The 24,136-nt window shown below is 35.6% G+C and overlaps 1 protein-coding gene across 3 annotated transcripts in view; it reads right to left on the bottom strand.

The window, feature by feature from the left end:
* The window catches only part of SNCAIP (synuclein alpha interacting protein), a 138,872-nt gene that overhangs the window by 12,599 nt on the left and 102,137 nt on the right, over positions 1–24,136 (bottom strand). For all 3 annotated transcript variants that reach the window (XM_072416037.1, XM_072416038.1, XM_072416039.1), the window contains 6 exons: positions 23,775–23,954; positions 14,928–15,041; positions 12,408–12,533; positions 9,995–10,164; positions 7,060–7,140; positions 1,749–2,778 (listed from right to left, as the gene is read on the bottom strand). In XM_072416037.1, coding sequence (XP_072272138.1) covers positions 1,749–2,778; positions 7,060–7,140; positions 9,995–10,164; positions 12,408–12,533; positions 14,928–15,041; positions 23,775–23,954 — 1,701 coding nt within the window. The remainder of the gene's footprint in view (positions 1–1,748; positions 2,779–7,059; positions 7,141–9,994; positions 10,165–12,407; positions 12,534–14,927; positions 15,042–23,774; positions 23,955–24,136) is intronic.

A 24,136-nucleotide genomic window follows, 5' to 3' on the forward strand; every position in this document is an offset into this window, starting at 1 on the left:
TTTCAATCCTTAAACTTACTATACTTACTATAAGCCTCAAATTCAGTAAATGAGTCAGACCTTTAATTAAGTGCAGCTAGAACATGTGTAGAACATTGGCAGACATGCAATACGTTGTCTGGCAGCTAACTGTAAACAACAGAGTAGAAGAAAATATTATAACTAAGTATGCAACTATATTCATATGGTTATGTCTATGTAATAATATACCCTAAATTCTTGAAAAATAGAAAAAGTTAATTAATATGTGAAAATACAGGATTGTATTAAAATATTCATCCAAATAATCCTAATACAATACATTTCAGTGCTCTCCAAATCTATTTTATTAAACATTTGTTTTCTACTGATATAAAACCTTGATAATTTGATGGATAGTTTAACATACAGACGGAAGTAACAGGGTGACAACACTGCTCCTCTAAACATACTGTTACCGTAGGACTTGAAATTTGTTACTGGCAGATCACCAGGTAAAAATAAGGATAAAGAAATATCAACTCATATGGCTGAGTTTGCAAAATTAAATTCCTTTTTAGGGCAAAACGTTTTATATTTAGCTTGGGATAGAATGGAGAAATGTTAGGCTCTTTGTCAAGTTTTTATTGCTGTCACAATTGAGAAGATTCACTACTCTATTTGTTCTATTTAAAACAATTGTTACCAATCATCCAATGGTAACCTATGCCAGTTAAATTGGCACACTTTTCAGAATGTAATTCTAGAAATTGTTGGGGAATGCAGAGACTTAGAAACTTTACTACATATTCTCTGGCAGTGTAAATCACTTTGTTCTTTTTGGACCCAAGTCTTCATATTGTCTTCTGAAGTAGCTGGGCAGTCTTTAAAATCAAACCCAGAATTGGCCATACTCCATCTTAACACTGATAGAATCCCCTCAGGAGCTAGAACAGTGGTAGTACACATTTTGTTAAGTGCTAAATTGGCAATTGTAAGAAAATGGAAAAGTACTGAAGTGCCCAATCTATTAGATGTAGTTTATGATATCAATGTTCTTTAGAAAAATCTTTTGCAATTGTTTAGGATCATTATAAACAATATTACAAAGATTGGGAGCTATGGTTACGTCACCCAAAATGTGTCTTTAATGTTTAACTATATGATTGTGCTGCCTAATTTCCTACATTTTATACTTTTTCTAGTTAATTTCTGGGTATTAGACTGGTACATTGTTGTTGTTGTTTAGGTTTATATTTTTGAACTTAAACATTATTCTGTGCTATATACCTATTTCTTTCTCATCATATTCTATTTATTTTCTAACTCTTCCCTACTTACCCTAACCTATTTTTTTCTGCCCTAGTAAGGACTTTCTGTACTTTTTGTTATTGTAAAATGGATATGTGGATAAGTATTGTTAATTGTTTGTCTTTTAAATTCAGATATCCTTTTGTAAAGAAATATTGAACCTAAAACAATTGTTACCGAGAAAGAACCTTTCACATGGACAAGAGGTGAAGGGGAAATTTTCAACAGGGACACCTGTCTCAGAGACAACTGTCTAAAAGGGGAACTCCCCCCACTTTAGATGATTTCCTCTAACTTTCTGTTGTGTATTTGGAACAGTAAAGGAAATATCCCCAATGGAACAAAGAGGGCAAAATTACTTGACAGGGGGAGTAATTCCTCCGCTACCCAAAAACAAAGTTTAAACCTTTATAAGTATTTTTAAGGCTTTTAAGAATTATTGGCTAGTATTTCAATCAACCATATTTCTTTTTACTTACATTTTTGTTCTTTCCTTTTCCACTGTGTGTAGGTGAAGCCTTTGCATCTGTTGATTTTCTACTTAACGAGGAAAAAGACAATGATGATGAAGATGATGAAGGTGCTTTGCTATTGTTTGAAGATTGAGAGTTATTGTTGTTATTCTGGTTGTTGCTAAACGTTTCCATAATAGATCGAAAAGCACCAAAAGTCCTTTTTTGCTGCTCCCCTATTTCACCATTAGATGAAGCTTTTTGAGAAGTCTTTCCGCCATCTTTATCTTTACTTTCATTATCAGCCTCAATCTGTTCTACCTGAACAACGGGGTCTTCAAATGTCACCCGAAGTTTTAGGTTTTGGGAAGTCCTACGTTTAGAAGATGGGGATTTTAAAGCACTTTTTGGACTTGTTGTTTTCTGTGCTGAAGTAGATTCTGAAGACTGAAGTATGCTCCCTGATTGGTATTGAGGTTCATAGTCTGGATCACTGCTTTCGGATGTTGGAGATGGACTATGGCCATCCACAGACTTGGATTTAAGTCCCAAAGCAAACCTCCGTCCTGCGGTGTTTGACTGTGTATGTTTTTTAATCATCATCTGTAGAGTTTCAGAGTTTTCCACACTTTCAACTATAGGCTGTGGCCTTGGTTTGTCAATTTTTCTAATTGGTGTATTCTTCTGATCCTCTGAGTTATTGGAGTCTGTGTCGGACTCACTGAGGGACCTCTGCATAATCTGTCTTAGGCGAGCCAGTTTGAATTCTCTTTTCTCTAGTGGCATCCGTTTCCCAATCCGATTTCCTAGCCCATCTTGGAATTCCAATGACAACTTTTCAGGACTAGAAACATTGTCTGCGATGTCTTTTCCCAATAGCTGCCTTAGAATCTTATCTGACTCTTCATCAAGTGTTCTACACCTGAGTCTGTTGGGAATAGAAGCACCAAGCAACTGATAGCTTTCATGAATACCATTCTGTTTGTTCTTCTGTGTTATATCTTCTGATTCCTGGGTCTTCCTCTGAAGGCTGCCAGATGCTGGGGAAGATGGTGAACTGTAAAAAGAAAAACATGTCGAATAATGGCTTACTACACATTTCCACTCATAATTAAAGTCTAACTCCAGTTGGGCTACAAAACCAGCCTTGCAGTTGGGTAATCCCCATATTGCAACAGTTAAATGCTCATTTTTTTTCCTATAAACTGTTTAAAAATTAAATTTACCTATCCTATACCTCCGTTCTCTGCAGGCTCTTATTCTGTAAGGCCAAATATTTGTTAATATAATAAGATATATATATCTATCCTGATCTTTAAATATAGATTTGAAATGTTGGATACTGGACTCAAGCCTACACATTTAGTTTAGTCCATAGCTTTGACAGAATGGTAAATTCTGGCTGCTGTGACTTCAAAGGATCCCACTATAATAACATCATGAGAGATGAAAATATTAGATGGGTTTCGTGGGACAATTTTTTATTGGTAGTTTAAAGATGGACCCATAGATCTACAGCTAGTGCTTTACTTTTAGGTCTGTTTTTATTTGTAACTTTATTATATCATTTAACCTAATGCAACCTAATTTGATTATTTTTCCTTGTATAGGTGCCACCAGTTTTCATAAGGTTGCTTGTCTAACAGGTGAAGTTGACACAAATGGGAAATGTGGGTTTGATGAACAAAGCTGAATTCTAAGGGTTATTTGTGATAATAGCTTGGTTTTATTGTTTTTATGTGGTGGGATCCATGTCATCTAGGTTCCTAGAGATAAAATTCACCTTTCACTATACCTCCAGGCCTAGCCCACAGAAAACAGTGCTTATCATGAGGTTACTACTAAGGTTCTTAGAACTCCTCTAGGGCCCATAAACTTTGGTGCAATTTACACTTATTAGTTTGCCTACTCCATACATTTACAGCATATAGGCATATTTCAGTAACTACTAATCCAAGTTTCAAATCCATCTTATCAGTATATGATTTTTGAATAGTTTTCGGGATAATAACTTAGCAGTGCAGGCCTCTATTCCGTTATTATTACTACTATTATTACTAATATTTAAATTACACAGTGTATACCAAGGTTATGAATTAGGAGAAAGTGTAAATACATCTCAATATATATTCATGTATTTATTTAGTACAGAATTATAGAATATTTTCTACTGCAGATTGCAGTTCAATATGTAGAACATTGGAAACATGTCCATATTATTCAGTATTTAGCACTCTGTTTCAAACCTTGGTTTACATGCTGGTAAACTCATTTTGATTCTACATCCAACTCATTCTGTAAAAAGAAATCCACATGAATTAGACGGAACCCTTCCCCAACTATTAAATTACACTATTGCACGTTAGACTAAGAAGATGTTGTTTGATGAGCAGTCTCACCATTACAACTTAATGGTGTGCTATGAAGCTATGGAATCCTTGCTCAACATGTTGAACAAACAGGTCCTATATTACTAGACATATAAGTGCATTTCAAGATGTGAAACTCTAGCTTGTGATAATGTACACGTAATCCTCACAACTTTAAAAAAGAGGCTAAAAAAAGTAAGCACAGATCAATAGCTGATTCCATCACGGCAAAGGTCTCTGTTTCCCCTCACGTAACCAACACGCAGTCACTTACCACATATTAGGTTTACCATATTCAAAGAAAAATGCATAAATGTTCATGGTTAACTATGTATAAAATGTCAGTCAAGTTCAGCTTTAATAAAAGGCATATGTTTTAGTCTGGGCAAGTGGTGCCAATTTTGCCTCCTGAAAAAAATGTTCCTGATGATACTGATCATCACATAAAGAAGCGTGGAATTAACTTTCATGGAGTCAAAAGTTTAGTTTTAGGACTTTAGGCAATGCAACTTTTTGTGCAGTAAATTTGTTATGTAAAATTAGCTTTCTTTTAGGCCAAAAAGCATTTTTTATCAGTTATAACATCTCTGTTTTCGCAAATACTAGGGATCTCCTGCAGCAGTGAGAAGGGATTTAAGCTCTTTCCACCTCACTTAGTATGGATATGTGGGTTGCGAGACAGTGACTGCTATTTGAGAAAAAGAGTGGCAGTCCTGGGCGGGTTTTAGTAACACATTAAATGATGGATTTTTGCATGAACCATTTACAACCATTGTTGAAAACTGTGGGTCTTGTAAATCATGAGATAATTTTACAATATATGAAAAGATTGAGTTTTTGAAAATTCAGTGCATGGAACACTGTCTTAAAGACCTAAGGTGCAAAAAATGTAATTTACCCAGATGTTCCTTATTTTGGATAGGGATTCCATATTTTTCTCCCTACTAGTAATATGAACTGTTGTCATACTATCTTTTAGTAAAAAGTAAACTATTAGACTATGTGTCTCATGCAACACTTACTCCACACTCTATCTGCTATACAGTAAAAATCCCATATTGTACAGCAAAAATATATTCATGTAACTCATGTCCCCTTTCCTGGTAAATCTTTACAATGCAATGGGACAACCAAGCTTTATTTAAATTCAATCCAGATTTTTTTTTTTTTAATTCAGCATTCAGTTTTCCACTGTCTCATAAAAACTGATGCTAATTGCCTACAATCTATCCTTCATAAACCAACGGTTATACTCTGTTGTAAGAGTATTTTCTTATGTGCTTTTTGCGCAAATCATCCTTTAGTATGCTTTCATATAGCTTTCACATGACAGAAGTCAAACTTTTTGGTTGTTTTGGATCTAGCGTTTTAGCAAACTTTTTTTTCTTTATACTAAATAGCAGTACAGTATAAGCTGCAAGTCTAACACATGCAGTATTATACAGATAACCCAGTTAAAAGAAAACATAGAATAGTCTATGAATTCAGTAATAGGGAGTTTTCCATTTTGGTAAGATGTTTTATATGTCTTTTGCTTAATTTTTATTGTTCATCTTCTAAAGTTAAGCAAGGCATGTTAAATAGGAACAATTGGGTGTATCACTTCACTTTATTATGTGACATTGTAAACTTTGTGAAGACAGCTAGAAATATGTAATTCAGATCTCAGTGATTCTATTTCCTAATGTATCTTTTACATAGCTATGTTCTAAAATGTATTCTTAAAGCCTATACAATATACTTAAACTTACAGTAAACTTACAGTAAACTGTTTTGGTTTTAGTGAAATATTATTAGTAATATATTTTATCAGCGTCAGTACCAAGTTCATACATTCCTTATATATCCTTAAACTTTGTTTTATTATCTGCAGTTTAGGAAATATGATAAGTTTAATTTAATCCCGTTTATATATTTTATATTCAACTATAAGAGTTTGCTTTTATTAACAGACATTTTGTTCCCATAGACATACTTTCTACAGAATTAATTTAAAGCTGAAGTCCACACTTGTAATGAAATATAAATATAGGTAGCCCAGTGTGTATAAAAGTAAAAATGCATCTTTAGCTTTTAAAGACTTACAGTTGAGCACATCAGGGCTAGTTCTCCAGGTTAAATGATGCCCAGCTTTAAAAACCCTTTTTTTGAGCACAGACCATCATAGACACACCCCTAGGATTTTAAGATGGCCAGTACTTGTGAATAGAATGGCATACATTTCATTATGTGAATGCTGCTTTATCAAGCAGTAAGGACAAGCCACCACCAATATTCAAGAAGTTGAAAGACTCCTGATGTAACCTGATTAACAAAACTACCTGGTTTAAAACACATAAAGAGGCAATGTATAAAACATTTGTGGATCTAACACAACTTGCAGTTGGGCTTCATTATGTAATAAAATTATAGATATACCCTATGTGTTTCTGTGTATAACGTTTCCTTGCTTGACAAGTTATTAGTTTTTCTAAAACAAGTATAATTTTTGTAGCCCCTTTTACTCAATATTTTACATTATAGTCCCTATTCACATGCCATGTCCAAAATTCTCACCACCCCACTGAGTACACCATTATGAGCATACATTGGCATTAGGCAAAAGCTCTTTAATTGTTATATACACATACAATTAGATACTACTCTTTGGTTTTTACTGGTATCTTCTGTATTTACTGAGGTGTTCTGAAGGTGAAAATTTAAACATGATGGAAGTGTCTGCTGACAGCTTTACAGCTTATGTAATTAAACCTTGCACCCCCATTGTCATATTCCCACGTTTTCCTCTAACATATCTATTTTTTACAGTCTCCCATACAGTTTAACTAGGAAGTCAACGTGTCCTGTCGGTTTCCTGTCAAGCAAATCATTGTTTCCCCATTTCTATTATCATCATCTCTTCCTGTAGCATTTGGATTCCTTTTTTATTGAATCTTTTGGCAGGGAATAAATGGGAGGCATTATAATACCTGGGGGATGTTGGCAGGGATCGCTGTGCTTCCAGTAGCTGCTGGAGGTGTGTCTGTAAAGTGATACGCTCTGCCGTCTGCCTGTAAAGAAAAGAGATTAAACTGTAGTTCTGTTGGATATAACCCTTCCCAAGACACTACTTATAGCTTCTGCATGTCATTACTGTATTGTGAAACTAGTAATATACAGCTTTGCAATCTTAGACGGTCTACTGTTAGACACGAGACAAGATATATATTTTAAAGCTGAACTCCAGGCAAACCAAAATACACAGAAGGAATACATATGATGTAGTTGTCTCACCTGCTAAATGATATACAAGGTTGTCACCTTATTCTCAAGACATACACTGGCCTTAGCAGAAAGCAAAGCTAGGCATTATTGAAGTTAAGCAATTCAGCCCCCAAACTATTACAGAACAGTAAAGGAGCAGCAAAATACTGATAATTACCTGTTAAATGCTCTCTATTAGTCTGTACAGAAGAATACATTAAACTGATACTAAAACTGATCTAAGTATTTACATTTGCTGCATTAAAAATTCATTGAACATGTTTTAACAAATGTGTAACTGCATACATTTGTGTATTGTTATATCTGTCCGGAGTTCAGCTTTCAGAAACATTTTTCAAACATTTCTTATTTTTCAAGTTTAAAAAAAGACGAAATGATGAAAAGGATTGCTAAGGGCATACAGTGTTTTTTTCTGCCTATTTCCTCAGTGAATAACTAACAACTAACATGTGAAATGTGTCCAATATTTGATGTTAAAAATTCCAATAAACTGAGATACAATGTATAATCGAACATGATACAATCATAATAAATATAATATTAAATATGGTAAGGGAATCGATTGGTCTGCATATTTTGTTATCATATATCATGCATTCTTCAACAGTGATCAACAAGGGTACCTTCAAAGCTGCATATGGTACTCAAGTATAATTCCAGTCATTGTTACCAAAAAAGTATAAAGGAAAACTGCAGTATGTGGGGGTGACTCCTTAGCAACACAGAATATGGGGGGCTGGGGGAAGAGGAGGAGTGAACTAAGAGTGTTGGAAAACATATGTGCAGATTGGTTAATGGGTTACGGGTCAAGGTCAACAAAACATTCTTCTGTAAAATGCTGTATCTAGATATTTAAAGATTCTTGTTGCATGACAAACATTGGGCATTTTAATAGATCAGAACAGGCATTCCATTCTGAATATTCCTAAATGACCATCTCTAGAGTTTTCATAGCTATTCATCTCTGTTATTCATCTCGGTTATTACTATTAATATAAAGCCACTTGATTAAACAGCAAAGTGCTTTACATATATCTGGCTGGAACAGATTTTATACACACTTCTCACATTCTATTACTTGTAAGTTTTGGACAAGATGTTTTATTACTGCAACACAAATAGGAAATACCATCAAAGATTAATGAACCTAGCCGGCGTAGTCCTCTGTAAGCTGCATGAATGACTACAGCCAGGAGATGGCAGAGCAGCGCTCCGTTACAGGACACAAATAGCCTCACTTGACTTCATGCTTTAGACATCTTTAGTTCATCCCCAAGCACATTATATCATAAAACCGTCTCTGGTACCCTGGACTCCCCTTTATAGACTTTGACTAATGTGACAGTCTGACATAAGTACATAATGCATGAAAGTGCAGGAAAAGTTTACAGAGAGTCACCTATGTGTTAGTGAATGCTGACAGCTGGCTGACAAAAAATGGTTTGCGGGTATTGTTTTTTTTGGTAACAGGAGGAAATAGCCAGCACCACAAGGATCTTCTTTTATGGAGCATTTGGGTTTAGTAAAGACTTTGACTGGACACATTGGTGGGGTCAACTTCTAATATATAAAAGTTTTTGCTGAACTGATTTGTTCCCAAGACTTTTCTATATTATTTCATCATGTTTCCTATGTCCTGTTAAAGGGGGGTCTTAAAAAATGATTGAGTTCCCACATTACAGGTCCTTTTTGCTCAGAATAGGCTTCTAGAAAGAGATCAATGCCTGGCCCATAGCAAAGGTGGCTCATCTGACCGGCAATGGGGTAAATGCATGGCTCATCTGGGCAGCAATGGAGTAAAGTCTGGCTCATCAGGCTAGCAAGGGAATGAGTCTTGGTTCATCTACCCAGCATGGGAGCAATGCCGGCTCATCTGGCCAGCAAAGAAGCAATGCTTGGCTAAATCAGCCAGTGAAGTATATTGCCTGGCTTATCCGATCAGCAAAAGAGCAACGCCGGCTCATCTGGCCAGAAAAGGTGTAATACTGTGGAATACTTTCTCTGCACTTTGCTTCACAATTGCTTTAGTAACTAATATTTGGATTTTAGGGAAATTTCCTGTTATGTCTATAAAACAGGAAGTAAAGGTAATTGCCCCATTAAACAGAGATGGAAAGAAAACTTAAAAAAGGGATTTTAACCACTTCTTAGGCTTAAACTAAAAAAATGCTTGAGGTATACTTTTAAATTGGACTGAACATGACAACTATACTGTTTTAAAGCTGAGCAATAAACTGATAATCTAAATACATAATTTTACACTCTAGACGTATACATTATACCTAATAGAAAATTGTTTCATTTCAGTTCCAGGAAATGAAGTTACATGGTATACTGTATTTACACACCATCCTATGGAAAGATATGGGTAACTGCAGGCTGTTTTTTTTCACATAACCCAGATGGCCAAATGATCACTCATGTATCCGGTTCTTATAAGTGGATCATACAAAAGCCATGATAATTTATAAAAGAAAACTTTTTTTTAATAATGGTAAAGTTCAATTTTTAAAACAGGAACCAAGCATTAAAATAAATCAGTGTGTGAGCACAAAGATCTGTTCAGCCTAGTAGTAATATATTTGTTTTATGCAAAGAACAGTAAAAAGAGTGACATTTTTTATTTATAACCTTCCTTACTCTTTAAGTTGCTTGGTGAGTTTGACAACTTGAGATGCCAAAGACATGCAGGTCTCCACCACCACCAGGTAGCGGGAACACATGCTATGTCCCTGGTGCTCAGCAGTCTGAGATGGTTTCTCTCCAGCATGGTTCGGTATGGTCACGTTTGCTCCATATTCCACCAAGGTCTGCAAAATAACAATACAATTAAATAGCATGTCTACTTATATTATAATATTATAGATAACTTATTTGCATAATAATTTCTAAAGAAATATTATTCTACTATTTATATTTTAATCTTACACCAACACCAAACACCATCAGCTTTCACTGCCCTATTAGCCTCCTAAAAGCAGCATTGTGCACATTTAACAGAAGACTGCATTCATTTTTTATTTACATACTAGGAACCAGACATGTTTTATCTCACTGATAAAACTAATTCAGGCTCTATGCCCAAATTCAACACTTGAGAGAATAGAACACCACAGACAATTCACTAAAATACAATGAACGCCTTGTGTCTCTGGTTACCCATTTCCTGTCCATGTAATGACAGATAAAAGTTCTGATGTTACACAGCTCTGTGTATGCAGATCCACTCTTTCCAGCCTGACCGCATGGGTTGGCTAAAAGTGATGAAGCATTCACACCTCATCAGAAATGTGACACGTATACTAGATGGGCAGCCATAATGCTAAAATATTACATTAGCTCATAAAAATAATTAAAAAAAACAAATGAGCAATTACACTGTCAAAAGAGCATGCTTGCTATCTAAGCTCTTTTGTGTATGAAAAGCATCAGTTTATGGTATCTGGCACCAAGCTTAAAGCTTTTGAACTGCTGGCCCTTCTATTTTATATTAATGTATATTTTAGAGGACAGAAAATGTTTTAGACTTTGCCAAAACTTGACTCATTAAATTCAGACAACCTTTTGGCATCGGCTATGGTATACTCTTAAGCTATACAGCTCTTGATATGGTTTCAATTATGGAACAGAGGGGAAATAAATAATGTAGGTGCTCTTTCTAACCATTCTGAGACAAATTTGACACCTACTAAAAGCTTCTTTTTAGATGTACGTATCCCCCTCATTCTCTTGCTCTTTATCTGGTATCAGATTTAACATACATCCATACCTTGATACTCTCCAAATCTAAGTGCACCTCCATGTTCCTTGAGATCAAAGAAACTGTGCACTAAAAGTTTGCTTCTTGTCTCTAATTTTACCTTAATAAGTGTTTGGGGAATAGAAGTGAATAAAAATATTTACCATAATTTTTATGGTAATGTAGACATTATACATATTTGTCATTCCTTTGGTGCATCGCACACCAATCCCAGTGCATCCATATTAGACCTGATGCATTATTTATGTAACAAAAGCTAATGTTTCTTTAAATAAAAAATAAATTCACAGTTCAAGAATCAGTACACCAAACTGATTTTGATTTGTGATGCAATGAAAATATCTACCGATTAGCTTTATGGAACTCCACCCATGAGGAATCTTTCTTGTATTGGAATTAAATAAGAAGCTGGGAGTTGAAAGAAATTACAGTCACAACTCAAATGACCAAATTCCCAATATCCATTTAGGACTCTATTTATAAAACAGGGAATCAGACATTTCCTAAACCATTCTCTTGTGGGAATCTTCCAGGTCTATGGCAGTAATTGTGCCCCTGGAGTGCACAAAAACATTTTTACTATGTATCTCTAATCATTTTTTTTTTTGCTTTGGATAGAGTGGCGAAGGATTAGTACCCATGTTATGTCTTTACTGCTATCTAGGGCTCCACATTTTTAGTAGGCAGAAAGTAAAGGAAAATCTGTGACAAGACACAGACAGCAATACAAAGCTAATGGGTTCAAGGCCATGATGAGTCAAAATGTTTGTTCCACTTTACAGTAAGTGTTGTTCAGCAGGAATCCATGACATTTGTAACCAAAGAAAAGACAATCACATGCTTGGTTAGAAAATCCATGGATTCCTGCTAAATAACACTTACTTTAAAGTGGAAAAATGTTGGCTCTTCATCGCCTTGAACCCGTCAGCTTTGCATTAAAAAACAAGGAAAAAGACAATCATGTTTGCTTGTTTTTAAATTGTAAAGCACATATTTGCTTTTATCTTAGAGGTGGATTTATTAAGCAGTGAATGTGGCATTTAGCAAATATTTACTGCAAATCTGCATATGTTGTAAATCAGTGGTCCCCAGCCTTTTAAAGCTTGCGGACCACTAAATGCACGGACTTCCAACCCTGCATGCACGCGGAGCCGTGTGTCACTCAAAGGAGAAGAATACCAGAACCCACCCACTCTCCCATCACAGGTCTGAGCCTGCAATGCGTATCAGCTCTCTAAAGATTTAGTCATAATATATCTATTTTGCTGTAAGAAAAAAGTAATTTTTTGTTACCTGGATGCAGCCTAGATATCCATGCTGAGAGGCTATATGAACAGCACTGTTCCCACATTTGTCAGTCTCATCAAGGGAAATCCCTTGTTCTTGCATAAACTGAAGCAGCCACAGTAGTATTTTTTCCTATGAAAAAAAAAAATTGGATAGAAGACAATATTTAGTACAGGCTACATATTTTCCGCATATTGCTGTTATATAAAGGTCACTAAAAGCCAGGTATATGGGCTATGTTTTATGAGGCCACTTAACAACTGTTACTCATTATGTGTCCTGTGTTTCATTTCCCCTCTGGTATATACATCATTCTTTAGTAAGGTTGCAATGGCTCCTGCAGACTATACTGTTTACTTCTAAGGACTTGGAACAGGAGAGGGTTTTGTCAAGTTAAGCCTGTAGTACAGTTGCAAGAACGTGTTTTTGAACCCTTGGAAAATAACAGGATTTCTACATGACTGACTCCTATAAATGCTTTATTCCTCAAAAAAAGAAAGTTCAGTTTAGCAAACAGTTTCGAAAACTGTCATGATTTTACTAAACAAATGGCTTAAAGGGGAACTGAATCAGTGAAATAAACTTCTGATCTGTGGTCTGCATTTCTAAATACAGTAAGTGCTGGGAAGGGTGGGGGGAGCATTAGCAAACCTTTGTTCTATAAGCTTCACAAGTTCCACTTTAACAAAATATACTTCTAGGATAATGACATCATTCAGCCAATAAAATGAGATTAGAGTGGTTTGAATGCCATGATATATCTAAAAAGCAAATTTTGAATTCTGTAACAGTCTATTCCTCTCAAGAGTGTTCTACCTATGCGTTTTGTGTCCTAACTGAACAACATAGGAAGTGCGTAGAACCTTTACAATAATGTCATCTTGAAATGGATAATTAATTATGAAATAATATTAGATGTACAATGCCATACTAAAGGATTAACATGTATGGAAGGTTTGGTTACTGCTAAGTATGATCTGTATAATATAAACATGATACACTCAAAACTTCTAGACTGTGCAGGGGGGCAATCAGGAGTACTAGGCACAGGATATGCAATATTATTTTAAAATATTTTTGGATTTTTTGGATGTCATGGTATAGATGGGAAAATCTCAGTAATAAAAGGACAAAAGAAGAACCTTTTGGCAAAAAAAAAAAAGTGTTTGCCTGGAGCTTAGTTTCATTTAAATCCATTATAAAAGGAGAACAGAGGCTGCTATTCCTGACCTTATTCTAAAAATGATAGATGCCCGTTTGCACCTGAATGCAGCACTTTTCAGTCACAGACCCAGAATATGCATGCTGTAAAATAATCAGAAAAGTGACATTTCTTTCCTTTATACTTGCGCTGGGTCAGCTACTCAGATATTACTGAAGTCAGTGAATCATCAGCTTCTGGTATTCTCTCATGAATGGTTCCTTTAAACGAGGTAAACTATTAGAAACTGCTAACATAAATTCTGAATCATCCAGTAATGCATTTAAAATATAGCTTCAGGATGAACCAAGTGGCATTAGCTTAGTTCTTTTATTGCCAGGTACAGATTTTAATGAACTGCCCTTTAGAAAAATCAGTCTCGCTTATTGCTGGGTTGAATGGGTTGGGTCGGTGCACTATAGTGGAATTTCTATTATTCATTTAGAGAAATCTGATCCAGAAGCCTCAAGTTATTATTCAGTACCACTGGGTATGTACGTTTTGTGAAATGGACATGTTAGACCTCATACACATAAAAGCATTTAACCTAGGGCTAACACATTAAATTCTAATAAAAAGCTTAGCATCCGCACAATCTAGACAATTCCACCCAGTAATGAAAATAAAACGTTGGAAGATATCTGTTGTGATAAATGTCATGCAGTTTCCTTATTTCTCTCCAGAGGTAGGATGTATTAGTAGAGTTCTTGTGTCACACCTTCCTCCTCCATGCCTAGGTTATTGCTGTTGGAGGGTGGGGGGCTTGACTAATCCTTTTGTCCTCAAGCTAAACATAAAAATGCTGCATGGGAAATAGGTGTTGCAATTAAAATTTTGGCATATGCAGAACTTAGCCTTATCACTATGATACCTGCTGACAACTGAGGAAGCGATTTTGTGAACTGAAGTACATTGGAGGACAGCCTGTTAAGTACAAGTTGAATATTAGCTAAGGTTAGTCTCAGCTCATCTTTATAAATGTCTGCCTAGTCGTGCCTCTGGTTTATGTTTTTATAAAACCTCACTTTCTATTGTGCTTCCAAAACTGCCAAAAACTTGGCTTTTGCTTGCTACACTGACAATTGTTCAGTTCCTGCACTTCATCCTATTCATGCTGTCCTACCTAAAGGTCAGCTGGCAGCCACATTGGTCTAAGCTATTGGTTAGTCAGAGATTCAGGGAGTCAGTATACAGAGAACACTATGTGATTGTTGAGTTTGAACAATAACCCAACATATTTCATTATTCTATACCCTTTATTGTTGATAAAATACAGAAATTATCCAAATCCAAATTACCATAAATAATCAAACAAAAAACCATACCTGGCCATAGTTGGCTGCATAGTGAATAAGGCTCGGGTGGTCCTTCGAACAACTCAGCTCTGCAATAGCTTCTGTCTCACTAACCATCCACCGCACACACTCTAGCTGGCCTGTCTGTATTAAAGGAGAAATAAAATTTTTTTTACACAGTGTTCATACACTATTGTTTTACCAAAATCATTTAAACAGACATGACAACTAGTTCAAAACTTAGTTAAACAGCTATATATATATTTTCTTCTACAAAAAAAAAACTGGAAGTAACTTTTACTAGTGAACATTAGTTTTAGGGTAAAGTTTTTTTTTAATAACCTTGGGACATAGTTGGCAAAAGGTCAGAGGGGTGGATTCTGCATCCGGCAAGAAAGCAGCAGTGTGGTCTATTTTTTCCAAAACAATTTTCCGTGCAATTCTCTATTTAGCCAGAGTAAGACTGGAAAAGGAAGAAACTGAACAAAATTTCAATCCATACATGTTCTAGCAGGGAAAATGATATGTAGGATCAGATTAATAGAAATATGGGTCATCAGGATGCTGCTTCTCTCTCAATGTCCATTCACAGATGAGGGAGGAACCCATCTTCTAAGTGTAATTTAACACCAGTAGAGGAAATCAGATTTTAGGTAGAGCTGCGTAAAGCTCTAAACTTGATGAACAGGAATATGACTAATTATGTATTTATATTTATTTAGCTGTTTTCCTGGAGTTTAGCTTGTACACATGCTGAATGAATGAAAAAAAATGAATGGGCACAGAGATACAGTACTATCCATTTGGAACACCGGAATAAAACTACTTGTGTGTTTTAGGTCTTCATTCTGGAACTCACAGCACTCATACATTCCTCGGAAGAAAAGGCCACATTACAAAGTTATTGTAGGTGGAAAATTGCTTTTGGTAATTACATTTATGGAATTTTTTACCCACTGTGTACTATGAAACACAGCTCTTGCACTATTAAAAAAAATTTGAGAAGCCATGAAAAATTAAAATAATAGGCATATGGAATTCCAATGACACATTTTTTATTGAGTTATGCTAGCAAGTGGTAGCCTATAGTGGTGATCATGTGGAGCTGTATATAATCTCTCTGCAGTTATGTAAGACCATCACAGCAATCCTCATTTTCAATGGCATCTTCACATGCCGTAATTGTAACATTCCACTTCAGAAGTCAGCCTTTCCCACTGGTGTTACATTACTTTCTGTACAAATATATCTGCAGGCTGGACTTGTGGCCAATGGCCAATGTGCTATAATTGCTTTTGATCTGTTTCTTGTTGATATGGATAGGGAATCCCTAAGAGAAAAGTAGGTTTGGAGGTTTTGACAGTCTACAAATGGACCTCAAATTCTCCAATGGACTATCTTCCAAAAGTAGTTTTCCGTACATACGAGTGGTGTGAAGCGTCTGATTTCCAGACTGCTGTCATTCAACGTTTTCTGGTAGCACTGTAATTAGCACAGTGCTTAGTTTATCCTGGTTTCATTTTTTAAAAAGAGAAAGACTGCATCTGCCCTTCACAGTATATAGTCACATGCTATGGACTTCTAGAATTTCTTTTTCCAGGTCATTAGTGTTTGTTGGTCCCTGTGCTTAGCTTCCCTGGGATTTTACGGACTGGTTTATACCTGGCGGTAAATAATGGGCAGATAATGACATGTAGTGCCAATGCAGTGACTGTTTCCTTAGAGGCCCTTAATGTTAAGTGCATATAAGACCACACGCTGTGTATTTTAATGTGGTCAAGTGGAAAACCTCTGCCTATAGGTTTGAAAGGAATCCTCTCTTAAGTAGAAAACCTTCCAAAAGCTTAAATTACTAATGTAAAACCAACCACATTCATGTGCATATATCTAACATATATGCATACATTATAAAAAGGAATACTAATGGAGTAATTTTTTGATGGACCTATAAACATGACAAAAGCATTGCGTAATAAATCAACAATATATTAATACATAATATTATTAATAAAAAAAAATAATCAGTATAAAGATATACAGCTAAGAAAAACTTTTTGGGGGACACCTGTTTTCCTTATCCCGCACTTAATATGTACTATTCTCCCCACTCTTAGGTTATAAACCCTGTTGGGCAGGGCCCTCTTCTACTCCTGCGTCATCGTTTGTCTATTATGAATGTTTGTCATCTGCAGTCCTTATTTATTGTTCAGCGCTGAATATTATGTTGACGCTTTATATAACACTTAATATTAATGTGTTGGACACAACCCAGTCTAAGCCAAATCATAACATTCCTTTGCTTAACTTATCTATTAATATTTATCTATTATCTATTAAAAATTCCTTTAAAGAACACAGGGCATTTTTGGAAAATTACAAATTAGGAATATATTCTAGTTTATTAAACTCAAACAAATAAACCAGGTTAAAGGAGCATATCTTTATCGCCCAAAGGAACAATCTATTTTTTTTTATTGTGGGGTGTCAGGGAATACAATTTGCAGACCCTTTTGCATGTGCCTAGTAATGTAAAATATGGAAAATCAAGCAAAACGGGAAGGCTGGAACTGAAACTTTCTATTCTATTCCCTTTAAACCTTGAATTACGGAGCATGCCCATTTTAGGCTGAAAGGGCATTCCAGATGTGCCTATTTCCCATTGGATATATGACTGGGTATATGACTGTGAAAAGGTGGGTTAGATATTTTTTTCTAAAATTACTACAGGCAAACTGATATAAATCCCAGAAATTAAATAGAGTAAAATAAATGAATGAGGTGAAATAAAGTTTTCACAACAAATAATCATGTTATAGGTGATTTCTTGTTATTTGAAAACAAAGGTTTAGTTTTTGCTCAAATTTTCTACTGCACAAGGAACACTTGTTTTCTATTAGGATAGGGCTAACTTTTTATGCTTTTTCATACCACAGACATTTTTGTGAAAGAGCTATGCAGCTACAGACATCCTTAATGTCTCCAGTAATCTTTCTCAAAGCTACATTTGTGCATTCTATGAGTTGTTATATAACTCTAATCATTTGTAAATATGGAGCTTAGGTCAAAATTCCATGACTAAAAAGCATAAATTATTAGTAGTAGTGACTGAATGTGCTCTTAGATGTATATTTTATATTTATATATATCTTCCAAATGATTATGTTTTATTTACGACTGGAAGGTGTCTTAGACAATTCCCTCTGTCCCCTATTTTTCCAAATATATTTAATCTTTGCTGAACCAGACAGACTCCACATTGGAAATGATCCAGAAGTAAAAAAACTTTGCCATGACTGTTAGTTATGGCAAGAGCATTTGGAAATCTGTCAGTTTATATACACTTGGGGTTATGAATCAAGCTACTAAAGTAGACATTTTGCCACTAACATTACTTTAAGCACCATTTATATTTAACATATTTTGTTCCTGTATTTGTACTTGAAGCAGACACTGGCATTTTCAAGATTTATGTGTGGCTCCTGTAATGATATCTTCATGGAGACATTAAAAATAGGAATTCAGTGGGCCAAAAGGAGTACAAAAGGTATTCTGTAGCTAAATCATTATTAAACTTCTGCATCCCATTTACAAATATCTACAACATAAATGGCTATATGGTTACCTTTCTATTGCCAGGAATCTGTATCAGTTAAAGAGGAACTATCACCACAATTTGTACTTTATATAGAAGGGTAGATAACCCTTCTATATAAAGTAAAAACGTGTTTCGTTTAAAAAAAAACAAAAAAAAAACAAAGCCTTCCCCTTACCTCCCGGAATCCCAGGAGGCTTGGGTTGCGCAGAAAGGACTTTTTTGTCATTTAAAAAAGAAAGATGTCAATCTCACACATGCACAGTGAGATACCCACTTTTTTTTTTGTACAAATACAGCACAGTATAGCCTACGCAGTGCGGGATCAGATGACGTAGGCAGAAACAGGAAATTGACTGAAGAAGATGGTGGTGAAACTGGGATGATGCAGTACAGTATGGAAGACAGCTCCAGAGGGAAACGTAAGTGTCAATTTTTTATTTTCACTTGAATTCCACTTGAGTTCGCATGGCCCACCATTTCATTAGGTGTTTCTTAAATATATACTATAAATATATATATATATATATATATATATTCACAACACATTTCTGCTATTTTGTGGCTATTTTTTGTCTATTTCTGTGACATAGTTCTGACGGACATAAAAGTTAGCCATGTGACCTGACTTCCTACTTCACTAGTTAAGCAATAAACATAGGACACCTCACTACCCCAGCCTGGGACTGAGTAGCAGCATATTTATTTACCAACTCTTTAGCAATAACCAGGCATTTCCAATTGCTTTGTTTGGTTCCTACTGCTTAAAAGAATTAGAATTTCTGATGTACAATCATGTTCCCATAGGTATGAAAGTACTGATGTCATTAGATCATTATGAGAGCCAGGCAACTCAGTCCGTAGAGGGAGACTTTGTATGTCTCTATTTATTTATTTATTTATATATATAGCATAAATAAATATTACGCAGCTCTTTTCTAAGTCCATAGTCATCTCACTAGCTGAGCTGAGGGGCTTACAATCTAATGTCCGTACCTCAGTCATTTGTCTTAAATACAGTCCATTTTAGGAGGCAACCAATTAAATAACATATGCACGTTTTTGGAAAGTGGGAGGAAACCTGTGAACCCGGAAAAAACCCAAACAAACTTTCTGCAGATAGAGTCCTGGCCAAGAACCGAACTTGGGGCCTAGCGCTGCAAAGGCTAGAGTGCTTACCACTGATCCACCATGCTGCCTATATATAGATTTCCTCCAAGAAACTGATTCTATTCTGCTGGTATAGGCACTTGTGGAAACAGCTCAATTACTCAAACTGATGTACTGATTACTTATCTTCTAAACTAGAAACACCAGACACATGGCTTATTCACAAAAATGGGGCTTTTTACAGAGTATAGGTCAATGGGACTTGTTTCAGGTAAAGGTAAGTAGAAGAGGAAAGAATAGAAATTACCTGCCTTTAAAAAGTTTTGTCAAAATGCATATGTTGCAAGCCTAAGGTAAAATTTATTATGAGAACTTTTCTAGTTTTGATGCATACTTGATATAGGTGTATACCCTGATGGTAATATAGATTTTCCTAGGTGATAAATACATTAAAGGCAAAAACATATTGTCAAAATATTGTTGGAACACTTTTGAGGTTCCCACCTTCAGGACCTTTGTTCAGTTCACATGTAGCCTAAAGGTGCTGTGGGGGCCCTAGTACGGCATGTCTGTTTCATTCTTATCTTAAAGAATTCATGTTATTTCAGTTAAAATATGAGAATGCCCATAGGGGCAGGAGGGGAAGCTTCTTTTTTCCATATGTTGAATTGAACTTTCAGCAACGATATTTCACCACATACTGCACGGACCAGTAAAAAGTTTTATGTGAACTTTGTGTCCATTTGTTTCACTGGTACAAACAATCTCTGACATTCAAGAAAAGGAGTAGAAAAACTATAGGATCTTTCTAGGCATCACCATAGTTGTGGTTCAGGACATTGAAACCAAACAAACATGTATACCAAGCAGTACCCATTAATTCCTTTGGCCCTTTCCTATGGCCCTTTTCTTTCCTTACAAATACACGCTAAGAAAGCTCTACACTCTTATGGGACTAAAAGGGGGAATGTGTTTAAATTCCTCTTTTAATTCCTCAACGTGTTTCACAGGCGATGATCTGACATTACACTAAAGCAACATCTGGGACCAAAACCTCTGTCCCAATACCAATATGAGAATTATATATTAATTTGTTATATTCAAATTGGAACTGTTGAAGATAAGTCATGCTAAAATTCATTTTGGGATTTTAATAATAATATCTGATGGTACATAGAAGACTTCTATTATTATGTTAGTTTCTCCAAAATTGAAATACCAGTCACCAGCTTCTCACATGCATTTGGATGATACATTAATAAAATTAAAAATCAATAGGAATAAGACAAAGCAACTAATATTACTGAGTAAATGTCACAGCCCATCTAGTACAACTTGAGGCTTTTTGTAGGTTGGCTTAGAAAAGTAATATGCAAGTTTAATTTATTCCGCACTGTTTTCATAAGAATTCAGGTTTAGAGGCATTTTATTGGGGAATGGCAAGTCTCCAGCAACTTAAGTCATATGGAGAATAAAACGTCAACACTTTAGCAGAAGGTGATAGTTTTTTATTGGACAATGTATCCTTTAAACAATAAGGAGCCATAAAACAACTCACCTATACTGTATGGCTGTAAAAATTAACCATACTATTTGACTGTAAAAAAAATATAAATAATTCAGGTTATAGCTACTGCTAACTTGTTGAGCTGCCAGAGCAAACTATGTTGCAATAATAGGCAGAGCTGCGGCCTAATATGTGTTATGATTACCAAAATCCTAGTTAAAGTAATTTTGAAAGTTATTATGTGTGGGGGATAAGCATAGAGGAGATTCCAGTTGGTCCTTTTAATGTAACCTATAAGAGTTTATATTGCTGAATCAGGTGTGTGCAGGGCTGTTAGAGGTTGTAAATATATGAAAATGTGGGTGCTAATGTGAATCTGTCTTGTAACAGCCTATTCTACTGCAACTCTGACATCACCGACTTCACTATTGACTGCAATCCTAAGTTCACAAGGAAGCTAACCATGTTCAGAGTTCTAGATTGTTCGAATATAATTGTTCAGATCCTTGTATGACTCCATTTATCTTACATGCACATTGGGTACTGTGTCACGCAAACACAGGATGGACTTCTGCTACATCAGTCTGAAGTCCTTATTGACCTGCCAGAGTTTGAATATTGTGTACATCACAGGCAGTATAAGCACAATTATGGGAACATTCATCTTAAATTCCAAATGCAGTCAATGTATATGTTAAATGGTGCCTGTAGTCATGAGAGTGGAACTTGTTAATGGGTAATGTAGCACATCCACTGCAGTCAGTATGTGCAGCAAGTAATATAAATGGCTATAGGGCTACCTACACCTTCAATACACCCTTCTGATGCAAGAATTCTGTATCAGCTGAATCCCACCTATTCAAATGCATTTCTTAAATCTGAACTCCAGGCAAAAATATATAACTGAAACACATTTCAGTAAACTATTTTACCTTCCAGTGATATTGTACTTCTGTCCATCCAGTTCTGTGACATACCTCTACCAGTTATCAAGGCTAGACTGACTACCTGAATTTTTTCTTTTGTAGTTGAGCAATAAAAATAGGTCACTTTCCTACCCCAGCCTGGGACTGAGTAGCAGCCCATTTATAGGTCTCCAAGTTCTCTTTAAATTTGTATTTTAAGGATGTTATTAATTTTTTTTCGAAAAGGTTAGAACAAAAGGATAAGGTTTACAAATATTTATGATCAGCACAAGCATAGGGATAAAATATTTGAATGATCAGGTGCAGAAAAGCACAGGACAATATAATAATAAAGGCAATAACCTACTTAACATACAACAGTGTGATGATAATAACAAACAATGCTAGTAAAAGTAAATACAAAGAAAAATACAAAACCCAACAAAAACAGGGGCGTAGGCTAAACCTATACATTAAAAAGGAGTAGATATCTAGCTCAAGGTCCCCAGATAGTGTAAAATTTGTTAGGGTGCAGGTAAACTTATCATTGGTCATGAGACAATTCAATTAAAGCGTAAGAGCAGTTGGGGTTAAAGTGGGCTTTCAACAAGATTTAGCAATAATTAACTTGACAGTTATGTAATTGAAAAGAGCACATTCAGCAGTTCTGGGAATTTTGAACACCAGACAGAACCACCATATATTATTATTATTATTATTATTAAACAGGATTTATATAGCGCCAACATATTACGCAGCGCTGTACATTAAATAGGGATTGCAAATGATAGACTAATACAGACAGTGATACAGGAGGAGAGGACCCTGCCCCGAAGAGCTTACAATCTAGTAGATGGGCCATGGATCCTACCTGTGAACATACATACAACGTGGTTGAACTTGATCACTCTTTCTGGGACTAAATACCACCTAGGAAGAGTTTTATAATTCTGTTTAATTAGTGACACATTTATGGAAATTTTAGTAAGTTGAGCAGTCATACTTTGCCAATCTCCCAAATCACAGTAAAAGCTCAGTTCTTCTCCCAAAGCTTCATGTAGGGGCGTTTTTCTTTTTTTTCGTGGGTAAAGCCAGTGCTAAATAAATTCAAGAAAATAGACCCCTGGCTCAATTTAAGCATGTCCCCTAAATGGCCCCTGATGCTACCCCTACTCCTGTAGTTTAAGTGTTGCTGTGCTGTTACTAAGTGTTGGCGGCTGTTACACTTGTATTTTACAAATCATATGTTATTTTCTAAATGCACAACTACATTATTTGGTGTTTTGTTATGTAGCCACAATCTAGCTTTCTACCATATAACATTTTTTGTTGGCTTTAGTTTCTGAAGTAGGTGACAGAATTTCTGCAGTAGTTTCTGCATCTGATTTAAAATGTACTGTAAATTGGAACTGTAGTGCTAATGTTATATGTCTCAGACTTTGGTAAGTCATATAGCCACATAACAACTTTGCAGTTAAAAAAACTGATTTTTCATTGTTACAACATTGTTCCACCTGTACTGAAAGTCTGAGCAGCCAACAGAGACATTTATTCTACGGATAATTTACTCTACTGACTTGAATCTACTGGTGATGAAGCATGCACATTCTCCTGAAAAATGGCCCAGCAAATAAAGGCCTGCTGTGTAGCTAATGGAATACAGTTCCAGGATAGTATAGATAGTAGTATAATGCCAGTGCAACAAAATCACAAAATTGTAAAATAATTATTTTACTGTATCCCAGGTAGAAACATTTTATTACCTTTATAGCCAACCCAGCAGGCGTCAGCGTTTCCTCATTCCTCTCACTTAAACAATCCTCCCCCATTAAAGAGGTAAGGTGCTGCAGGCATTCGGCATGTCCCTGGGATGCTGCAATGTGCAATAGATTGTTGCCATTTTCATCATGAATTTGGTCCAAGTTATCAACAGCAATGTGAGGCTGGAGAGACAAAAGGGAACACATCATGAGAAGTTCATTATTAAATGAACAACCAGAGAAATGCCAAGATAAAATACACAACCAGACGCATTACCATTCACATTAAAAGAAACCTGTTCCTGTGAGGGAAAGATGGGGACTTCCAATACCACTACCAAAATACCAAAACTAGCTAAATCACA

This window comes from Pyxicephalus adspersus, chromosome 6 (assembly GCF_032062135.1).
Source record: "Pyxicephalus adspersus chromosome 6, UCB_Pads_2.0, whole genome shotgun sequence".
NCBI classification, from domain to species: Eukaryota; Metazoa; Chordata; class Amphibia; order Anura; family Pyxicephalidae; genus Pyxicephalus; species Pyxicephalus adspersus.